The following is an 11,335-nucleotide window of genomic DNA, read 5'->3' as shown; positions in this document are numbered from 1 at the left end:
ATTGACTGACTCGTAGCCAGGCTAGTTTTACAAATTGTTCTTCTCCAACCCAACACATACCGAGTCTCGGAGAGGACTCGCTAAAATGATTCTGACAATTGCGGCTTAGCTTCAGGGCTGCCCTCGGTGGCTCTCTCTCTCAGAGCAATAATAACATTTGTGCTGTGAAAATGAATAGCGCCATGAAAGCAGCAGCTCTGATAAACTCAAAAGCCAGCTGCTTTCATTTGAGGACTGCCCTTTTTCATTCTACTCCTCCCCTCGATCGTAAAAGACGCATTTTCTGGGAATCTGTTAGTCTCTCTCCCTCTCTCTCTCTGCATATATTTGTATTTGTTCTACATGGATTTGTTCTTTGTTCTAATATGGTTATATGTGAAAGATTTGGAATTTAATTTTTCTGTTTTGGAAAAATATAGTTGATTTGGGGTATGGTGTTTTTGGGTGATAAATGTACAACATTTTTCCTAGTCTTATTAATTGGTCATTTTTCTTTGTTTGGTTGTTGTGGAACTGGGATATTATGCATACTTGTTTGAATATTTGGGTGTCTGAATTTCAAGTTAGTTTTTTTTTTTTTTTTTTTTTTTTTTTTTTTAAGAAATGAATTAGGTCCATTTCCTTTTCCATCTCAATTGCTTATTATCGGTCGGATTTTTGTTTTTGATTGATGGTATATAGTTTTATAATGGTCTCTTGAATGCAAACATAAACTTGAAAGCCAACTAGTTTTTAATTCTTTTTTTGGGGCAAGTACAGTAAAGTTATAATCTTTGCAATGTAATGATGGTTTTTGGTTCAATATATGGCGTGGTCCTGTGCAACAGAGATAATTTAGACTAATGGAGCATCGTTGAGATCTTATGATGTGATACTTGGTAAGCCTAGATGGCACAAAATTGACAATATGTATGAGCATTGGTGATGATGTGGAAGGGTTCATCTTCTTTACCCAACTAGTGTTTCCTTCCTCCCATATCTGTATTGAAGTATACTCCCTTGGATAATCTTTCACTCTTTAGTGCCGGCTGACCGTTTCTTGTGACTTGCTTTATTTTGCATTATTGCATCATGCATGATTCTCTTTATTAACGTCTTGTTAACTTGTCCTAGATCCATTTCCTTATGGATCAAATACAAAGAAATAAAGAGGTTTCATCAAATGGTGGGAAAGTGGTTGTAGTATTAAAGTTGTTGTGTTACTTATGAAATTATGGGGGTTGAGAAATTCATCTTTTTATCATGAGTTATTTGAAGAAAGATGGATTTTTTGGGTTAATGTGAAGCTTTTGATAAATGGGCTAGTTAGCTGGTGATACCTGCAAGCAGTCTCATCCCTAATTTAATTGTTTAAGCACTAGTTGTAATTTTATTAAGCATATTTTTGTTATATAGCCAAGTTAGCTAGGTTTTGGGACTAAGGTTTTGTTATTGTTGTATGGTTAAGTTAGCTAAGTGGTGAACTTAATCACCAAACAAGGTGTATGTAGGTTTTTCCTTTTTAATCCTTGTCTCTGTTTCCTATCTTAGCCAACATTGCTAAGCTTATTGAAAAGGTGCATTGGGGCTTTCTTTGGGGTGGTATTGGTGATGAATTCAAATTTTATATTGTTAATTAGAAGCAAGTATGCACCCCACTTCAACAAGGGGGTTTGGGAGTTAGAAATATGATGTTATTCAATTAGCCTTTGTTGGTGAAATGGTTATGGCCTTTTGCAATAGAGAAAGATGCTCTTTGGAGAAAAGTAGTGGAGTGTAAATATGCTTATGGAAGTATAGTCGATTGGGATGGAGTCATTTTTCCAGATGCGTCAATTGGTAATGGAACGAATGCTCAATTTTGGGTTGATTGGTGGTGTGAGGATGATGTTTTGAAGAATGTCTTCTGAAATTGTCTAGTATTGCACAGAATAAGAAGGCTACTGTGACGGACTATTTGTGTTGGAATGATGAGTCCATGCATTGGGACATGACCTTTACGAGACCTCTTCATGATTAGGAGATGGATATGTTGATTCATTTCATGAACCTCATCTATTCAACAAAGTTTAGAAGGGATGTAGAAGACGAGATTTGTTAGAGACCTACAAAGAATGGGCTATTTGACGTGAAATTGTTTTATAGGGTGCTTTATATTGGCCATGTGCACTCATTTCTTTGGAAGAGTATATGGAAGGCTACTTTTTTTTTTTTTTTTGAGTAGGTAATAGAATTCTATTTTTTTTATAGGCAATAGAAATTTTATTGAGTACAAAGTACATTGTGTTCACAATGATGAACACTCTATACTTGAAACAATTACCACAAATCAAAAAGAAGTACTAACAGATTCTAGGAAATTAGAGAGGGAAGTACAACATGTATAACCCCAATACGAGACCACTCAAACAAAGTCCCAACTAGTAAAGACTTCTAAAGATCTAAAGGTCTCTCAATGTCTTCAAAAGTACATGTATTGTGCTCCCACCAAATTAACCACATTAGATAAGCTGGTACCATATTCTAGATATTTGAAAACTGTTTCCCCAACCTAGTCCTCCATGCAAAAAGTAGAGAAGCAACCCCCATTGGCATCACTCACTGAATTCCAAACATCACAAAAAAAAACTTCACTCCACAAAGTATGAGCAAACTTACAATGTGGAAGGCTACTTATCAAAAAAGAAAATAAAAATAGAGAGTATTTGGAAGGCTAAAGTCCCACTTAAAGTTGTGTTTTTACATGGACTGTTGCTTTGGGACAAATGCTTACATTAGATAACTTTCGCAGCTGTAAGGTAATAGTTGTACAATGGTGTTATATGCATAAGAAAAATGGGGATAGTGTTGATCACTCGTTGCTACACTGAGTACGCTAGAGAGTTGTGGTCTTTGGTGTTCTGTTTGTTTGGAGTATAGTGGGTTATGCCTCATATAGTTCTTGATTTGCTGGCATCCTGGAAAGGGAGAGTTGCTAACAAGGTAATGATGAAATTTGGAATGTTGTACCTTTATGTCATATGCGGACCATTTGGGGAGTGTTTAACTAACAATAGAGCATTTGAAGGTTCTGAATGGAGTACAACAGACCTGAAGATGATCCTTTTATGAGTTCTGTTTGATTGGATGGCTGTGTGTTACCACACCATTCTTTTTCTACTTTATTTGATTTTTATTGATTAGTGTATATGTGCTTGATGATATTTTCCCAAGTACACATCTTGTGTACTGGGTGGCATCTGTTTTCTTTAATAAATTTACTTACTAATAAAAAAATGTGTCTTTGGCTGGTAGAAAGTTACATTCTCTTTATTCTTATGTTGCCTCAGCTTTTGCTTGATGTATTTTTCCACTTCGTTAAATAGGCCCACTTCAAAATTTTCTGTAGTATATATTTTTTTGTGCTCTCTCTTTCTCATACTATATCTTTCATCTTTGCTGTATGGATTCTGTTGCTGATGCTCACCATTGTTCATTTGCAGAGACCCAACTATAATTCAAAAAGGTTCAGAAAGCTGCATGCAAAACAAACATTATTGCGCAACGTCGGCGCTTATGCAGACTTCCTGTTTCAGGTTTCTGTTTAGGATGTTTCTAATTTTTAGTATGTTTTAGGGATTATTGCATTAAAAATTTTTTATGAAAAATTTATTTTTCTCAAGATGCATGTGCAGACCTATTATATTTTACTTAAATTTACCTGAACTACCAATATTTACCCTCTAAGTCAATTAGACACAAACAAGTGAAAAAAAAAGGATTAGATCTCAGGAGTTATTTTAAGTGTACACACACACCTGAAATACCGATATTACCCTGTAAGTCAATTGGACACAATTGAGTAAAAAAAAAGGTTTAGATCTCAGGAGTTAAATATATATATATATATATGTATGTATGTATGTATGTATGTATGCATATAAAGATTTAACTGTGATAGTGGGTGCTGAGCATGAGTGTACCACCTCTGGTTCCCAAACTATAGAGGATGAGATAGGGAGTGAAGATCTAGGTGCAGTTTTTTGTGCTGGGGCGGGCTTGCATTATTTGCATTGGAAGTTTGAGCTGTGAATCCAAGAGCATTTGGGGCTTAGGCAGCCTTGGATCTTTGAGCATGAAGAGAGCTTGAGAATGAAAGATCTTGGTGGTATACTTCTTGTAGATGTAGCTATGGTTGCAAATGAACTAGCCAGTGTCAAGGAGAAAAGTGGTGGAGGTTGATTTTGAGCATCAGAAATTTTATTTTATTTTTTCTTTTTTCGCTCCTGATTTACATCAGAACCTTTACTATGTTTCTTGAGTCTAGAATGTTGCTTTCTTTTTTCTAGAAGTTGTTAAGTGAAGCAATTTTTTTGCTGAATTAAAATGCCAAGTGAATTATTAAAAAGAAAAAGAATTAAAATGCCAAATGAAGGTTTCAATATTTTCTTTTGAATTTGATTTTTTTTTTATTATTATTATTATTTTTTTTTATTCATAGTTTTAGTTTATGTTGATAACTGGATTGCAGTGCTGAGAGTAAAACCTTCTCTCATTCTGTTTTGAATAAATGGTTTTGATTGGAGGCTAAGAGCCTATTTTGTTGGGTTTTTTTACAAACCAAAACTTTTTATTTATTATATAAAGAAAGGGAACTATGAAGGTAGAGATTGCTTATTTGAATCATCTGATCTCTTTCCCCTCTTCAAGCTTCATTTTTCAACAGTGTAATTGAAGCTCCTTTTCAATAATAAGGGAGGGGAGGTGGGCAGAGGGGGGAGTGGATGAGGGGTTATTAGGGTAAAATTGGAATTCTGAAATAAGATTTGTTGTGCACGGGCACAATAAAAAGAAAAACAAAGGATTTCTGTTAAAAAAAAAATGGAATATAATCATGGGAGGGGGCAATTTGCTTACTACCAGTCAATAGAGGGGGTGGGGGGCATTGCTCGATTTTATATTTTAATGGGGGGCTTGAACTTGACCCCATAGTTAAGAGGGGAAATATTGGTTATTTATTATTGTCAAGATTATTTATGGATTTGCTTCAGTTCTTTATACTTCTAAAAAAAAATTATTTTCCTGTTTTAATGGTGGATGCTGGATATTTTTTATTCTTTTCATTCTTTCTTTCCTTCATCCTTTCAGTCAAGTCCTTGTGAGATGCAGGTGGCATTGATTTTTGTTTAATTGTTTATTTCCCTCTAAAGCGTAAAGAAATGATGGAAGATTATGGTATTCTTTGGTTTTGGGTAATGAATGAGAAGCTTTGTGCCTCAAGGATAATATCTCTTATCATTATGAGATGAGTGGTTGGTGAGGCAGGTTTGGGAAGGCCTAGTGGTATTGTACGTAGAAGGCAAGCTGTAGGTCATCTCAACGGGGAAATTGTTTACCCTAGTATACTTCCTGTATACTTAGGTGACTCCTTTTTCTGATTTATATATATTTTTATTACTGATAAAAAAAAATTCCCTCCATCCAACTTACATTTATTTTTCTCTAATGTGGCTAATAGTGTCATAAATGGATTGTTAATATAGCCTTTTTAGTTGACATCATATTTTTGTATTATGTGGCACTGGTTTTTTTCCCCCCCTTCTCTCCTCTCCCTTCCGTTTCTTTTCTCTCTTTCTTCATTTCTTCTCCAGCCATTGTCCACATCTCTTTCTCCCCTCTCTTCTCTCCATGCTGTGCCCTCAAGAACCTGCAACAAAAACAAAGAATTGAGATTCACAGTCAAATCCCAAGCAACAAGGACAACCTCACAAAAGATATCCATTCAAGCATTTTGACAAACTCCTCATGGGTAACATACCAAAACTCTAATTCCATTTAAAAAAATTGACCAAAACTGAGTCCCACTTATAATCTTATCAACACAATGATCACAGTCTCATCACAACACAACCAAATTGAATAAAATAAAGAAAGGAAATGACACCAACATTCCTCCAAAGGAGAACTTGTAGAAAAAGAACTCACTTAACCTTATTGGCTCCTTTGCCATTGTTTCTGAGTCTTAACTTTATTGGGGTTTTGGTTTTTCACAGCTTGATTGTGATGGGATGGGGTTCTGAGTTTAGTTTATTTGATAATGTTGTTTTTGAGTTCAAATTATATTGGGATTCTTCATAATTAGTGTTTATTCTTCATGGGCTTGTTTATCATACATGGAGATGTCAAACGATCGGTGGACGGAATGTTTTGGTAGGGGCCAATTTGGGCATTTGGTGTTGGTGGCTGTTGGTCTATGGTGATGTGGTGGAATTTGGAGCATGGTTGTCTCGGGTGGATCTTGGCCATAGGCATGAAATTGTTATTTTTTCAATATTTGAGGAACCACATTTGAGCTTTTTAAATTTGAGGGACCAAAATTGAACTTATCCCCAAATTTTAGGGACCAAAAATATAATTTACCCAAGACTTTAAATATGTAATTAACCATAGCAGAAACAGTAGAACATATTGGTATGGCGATAGATAAATTTGGCCAAGAGTCTTGTTGCTCAGCTGATTGGCATCTCTTGATGTCTCCATTGGACATCCAAGGTCCAAATCCCCCTCCCCGTTGTAATTATTGAATTTAAAAAAAAAAAAAAAAAAATATATATATATATATATATAGAGGAAATGCTTAACATTTAAAAAAAAAAAAGATAAATTGGAGCAAAAAAAAAAAAAGAAAAAAAAAAGGAAAAAGAATTGGTGAAGGGTTTTGAAGAATTTATTTTTATCTAGATTTATATGTTCATAGGGTTTAATGGATGTGGTAATCCACTCTGTAGTTTGAAGTTATATTATGGTTTCTGCCTTTGGGTTTTTTACATATGATAGCATTGCAATTAATCTCTTACTAGTATGATGTTCCTAGAAAAAATGACAGTTTTCTGGTCTTGGCCAATAAAGGTTCACCCTAATGGACTAATTATCATGGGTTTGGCTTACCTTCAATACTTTTTTAATTGGAATCTCTTTTGTTTTAATGAGAAATTGCCACATCATCTATTAACTAAATAAAAGGTGAAGATTAAAACTCACTACCACTTGTTATTGTATATTTAAAACAAAAGGACATGTCCAGTTGAAAAAGAACTGGAGATAAGCCAAATCCAATTATCACAAATTGCTTAAGGACAGAGTTTTCCTCCAAACTGATTTGGAAGAATCTCCTCCAACCTACTCTGTGTCGATTATAAGACCATCCATTTATACTATTTATCAAGTCACATGACACATTAAAAACTGTCACATAATTGCTTGAAAGAATTTTCCCACTTTTTCCTTATAAATATTGTTGGTTTATGCATTACTGAAGCCTTTCTCCTTTTTTTTTAATTAAAAAAATGTTTATTATTATTGTCATTATTATTGGATTTCCAGAGCTGGCAGGATGAAGATGATGAGGATGACCCATCTTCAAGTAGAGGCACCTCATGGTTTAAAAAGCAATACTCTGCTAAGGGTTCCAAAAGGAACTGGACTGGGAATCGAGGAACCAAGCAATGGGGCAGAAGTAAGGACATTTCAAGTGCTTTGATGCTAAAAGAAGCATTGCATGTCTAGTTTTAGAACTATATTTATGAATAGATTATTTTAACATATTATGGGGTAGTGGGATCATCAGTTAAATTGTCTCCCTCCAAAAAATCTTCTAGGTGGAATCTTGTTTTGAAAATTTTTATGGGCAGAGGAGGGTCTTTTTTTTTTTTTTTTGTGGGGGGGGGTGGGGGGCAGTGGTGGGGGGAGAAAGAGGAGCCCTATGGATAGGCCTAAATGTTCCTTCTGTTTGTGGAGATCATTGCTTTAATTCTGAATGTTAAGTATCTTGTTAGCTTATATGCATCATTATTTCACTCTCCAAAGACATTAGGGTGATGCCTTTCTTAATGGCATCATATTGCCAATTAGATCTCCTTTGTGGCATAACTGATTTACTCATGTCTTGAGCCCTTTGAAGTTGCATGAGATATCACATCCCATTTTCAACTCTTGTTCAGGAGGTTTCCATTTTTGTGAAGAAGATGATGTTGATGTTGAGAACATTTTCCGAGATGCATTTGGTGGGAACCGTTTTTTCTATTGGTCCTTTATTAATGAAGAGAATCCTCAATGGAGGAGCTCATCAAACTATAACAACTATGGGAGGTCCTGGAAATGGAATTGGAGGCATCGGACTGAAGAAACATATGATTCTTCATCTGAGTATGAGAGTTTGGAGCTGGATTTGGCTTCAGATAGGCTGGCCCTTGGATTGAGTGCTTCTGGTCCTCTAAAACTTGAAGACGTTAAAAATGCGTAAGTTCTTACTAGGTTCTCTGTCTTACTTCCTGAATCAAGTCTTTCCTTTTTGTTCTCTGGTTGTCTGATTACCGTCTGATTTTACAATTTCAGATATCGAGTCTGTGCACTAAAATGGCATCCTGATCGCCATCAGGGCTCTTCAAAGGTATTAACTAGCTCCAACTGTCGATTAGTATTACTCCATATCTTGAATCTTTCCTATGAATTAGCAGGAGGAATTTAATTTACTTGATATTTTAAAACCTTTGAATATGCATGAGATGAGAGCAAGAGAGAGTATTAATTAGCACACCAAATTGCTCAATGTTTGATTTGCTTCTGTATTTAACTGGAATGGCGACTGGTGAGTTCTAATTATGGGCACTAGAGTTGGCACTGGGAGAAGGAAAAAGGGGGGTGGGGGGGAGTTGGATATGGTCATTATAGGAGCAAATTGCTTCTTTATTTCCCAAAAGTGGTGACTGGTGAGTCATCGAGTACTTTACCAGGCTCGTTATCTTTCCATGTTTTGATGGTGTTTGAATAAGGTGATTTAACTATTTGTAATACTTTAGTCCCTTTACATCAATAATATTTCTATCAGTTATCTCAAAAAGAACAAAAAAAAAAAAAAAAACTATTTGAGCACATTATCTTTCCATGTTGACATCAATGGCTGTAATCTTTGTTTCTGCGCTAACAGAGTGGCTAATTTATGTGCTTGAACAGGCTGTTGCGGAAGAAAAGTTCAAGCACTGCAGTGCAGCATATCAATCTTTATGTGATAAGCTGGCAGTAGATTGAGGATTTTTCAGAGCATGCTAGTCTGAACCCTAGATCCATTCAACTTGTTGCTGTTTAATTCAGCATTGTAGTAGATGTAGCTTACCGATCACATTTTTATTCAATTCCATAGTTAGGATTTTTTTTTTCGAGAACTGTGTCAGGATTGCCACTATGGTTTCTCCCTAGGGGCATACTGAGCGATGGCCATGCAACGATGGCATTAGTTTGTAATTCTGCATTACTAGATGCCTTCATGTTCTTGATTTATATTTTTACGAAGGATGTAATTTTTTTTTTCTTTTTTGTACTATTACCTGTATATTTGCTTTATGCTTGAAGGCATAAATAATTAATTGATGACAATAAGATTGCAATACATGGTTATAAGTTTGCGCTTTATGTTTTCTTTATTGTTGCACTTAAATCTAGTTTAATATCTGATAAGGTTTGATGGCACATTATGATACCTACAGTTACTGATACTCCCAAGTAGGCTTGTTTTCATATGATAAAATGATATGGTAAAATGGGATGTCTACATTTATCATACCATATTTCTGCAAAATAAAATATTTTTAAACTTCTCACTTTTTTTCCAATTACTATTTTTTCAAACACTCAATTTAAAAAAAAAAAAAAAAAAACTGAAAGTAGATCTGTATTTTTTTAATACTTTTTTGGGATAGGCTTTTCCTTTTTTTTGTCTTTTTTTGTTTTTTTTAAGGAACTAGTTGAGTTTCCGCTTGATGTGTGGCACAACTTATTATTAGTTTTTTCTAATATTTTGATAAGTTGTACCAAAAATCTTGTAACTTAATTAATTGACACCTTAATTTTCAATAGAAACATTCAGGATTCAGTTCTCCACCCCTAACTATCAATGTATATAAAAAGATATTTCAATAAATTTCTTTGTAAAAAATTGTAATTTTTAGTTATTTTATATATAGGCAAAATAAAAATACGCTAATAGTATAGTGATTTGATCATATTATATTTATATATGTGTGCGTGTTTTTTTACAAATTGAAAATTGCATGATAGAGTAGCTAATATGGATAGGCATGTTTCATGCCTACTAAAAAATGCATATATTTTTCAATTATATTTTTTTTACATTCTTGATTGTGTGTTACTAAAAAAATTTCCCCCCTTTTTGTTGGACATGCTTTCAATTGTTGCAAAAGCAACTAAATTTGTGTAAAAATGCCATATTTCAAATCAATTATTTCTCACATAAAAAAACCAATTTTTCTCATATAAATCTTAGAAAAATGATATATTAAAATTTCATTATGCTTAAAATAATTAACATAACAGAATAAACATATTTATTATATTAGTAATTTTTCTAATTACATAGAATACATACTACAGTGTTAGTTCCACACACACACACACACACAAAGGAGTTAGGAAATTTAAAAGATTAAGATTAATTTTAGCGAATTCACAAATATTTAATTTAATTTTTTTATGGTTGTCAAAGCAACTAAACATGAGTAAGAATGTCATATTCTAAATTCATTGTTATTATTCCAACTAAAAATTATTTTCTATATAGAGTTTATAAAAATAATCATATAAATTCATTTAATATAAATAATTAATGCACAACAATAGATAATTAATATATGCATTTACTCTATTGGCTAATTCAATAAACTAATACTTTAATATAAATACAAGTTTTGTTAAAGTAGAAAACTAAATAAAGAGAACTTTAAAGAATGCGCTACATGGCACAATCTCATGCACTCCAAGTTTAGGATTTGAATTTATGTTTCTCATTCTCTGAATGTCATTTATTATTTTTCTTTCTCTAAATTGCTTAGTAAAAAAAAAAAAAAAAAAGTAGTCTTCTAATAATTGAATTTCTTTATATTAGACAAAAGTTGGACTCTTTGTGTTGAATTCGAGAATTCGACCTTATACATAACTAGATTATAACAATGCTTGAATGAAATTTTGACGTTTATCATCATTAAAAAAATAAAAAGTGATCACTTGGTATCAAAATTAAGAAAATTAGTAGCAGGTTTTGTAAAATGGCATACATTGGCAGTCACAAAACAACTACACTAAGAAAATAAATGACAAGAATCTAAGAAATCAAGAAAAAATAAAAATGATTGGTTCCGCAATGCAGCCAACCAATCCATTGATCTCTCTAAAGAAAAATAGCTTCAAGTCTGATATTGATCTCTCCTTATCTTCAAAGCACCTAGTATTTCTCTCTCTCCAAAGACACCATAATAAGTAATGGGGAACAATCAACCATATACACCCATTTCAATGACAACCAAAT

General features: G+C 33.6%; 1 protein-coding gene across 1 annotated transcript; it reads left to right on the top strand.

The window, feature by feature from the left end:
• On the top strand, positions 1-9,426 carry LOC126692896 (uncharacterized). Its single transcript, XM_050388699.1, has 6 exons — positions 1-293; positions 3,462-3,554; positions 7,342-7,474; positions 7,959-8,256; positions 8,353-8,407; positions 8,971-9,426. Exons 1-6 carry the CDS (start codon positions 171-173, stop codon positions 9,043-9,045), a joined length of 777 nt encoding a protein of 258 aa, XP_050244656.1. The 5' UTR covers positions 1-170; the 3' UTR covers positions 9,046-9,426.
• Positions 9,427-11,335: the final 1,909 nt, after the last annotated feature.

The sequence above is a fragment of the Quercus robur genome, chromosome 7, assembly GCF_932294415.1.
Source record: "Quercus robur chromosome 7, dhQueRobu3.1, whole genome shotgun sequence".
NCBI classification, from domain to species: Eukaryota; Viridiplantae; Streptophyta; class Magnoliopsida; order Fagales; family Fagaceae; genus Quercus; species Quercus robur.
Note: the sequence above shows the minus strand (reverse complement) of the source record. Positions and strands in the feature narration are given on the sequence as shown.

What these genes read in the sequence shown, in the direction of transcription:
- LOC126692896 (XM_050388699.1), top strand. Translation starts at nt 171, where the DNA reads ATGAATAGCGCCATGAAAGCAGCAGCTCTGATAAACTCAAAAGCCAGC. An exon ending in ATGCAGACTTCCTGTTTCAG is followed by an intron (nt 3,555 to 7,341) that starts GTTTCTGTTTAG and finishes TTGGATTTCCAG; the next exon opens with AGCTGGCAGGATGAAGATGA. An exon ending in GCCATCAGGGCTCTTCAAAG is followed by an intron (nt 8,408 to 8,970) that starts GTATTAACTAGC and finishes GTGCTTGAACAG; the next exon opens with GCTGTTGCGGAAGAAAAGTT.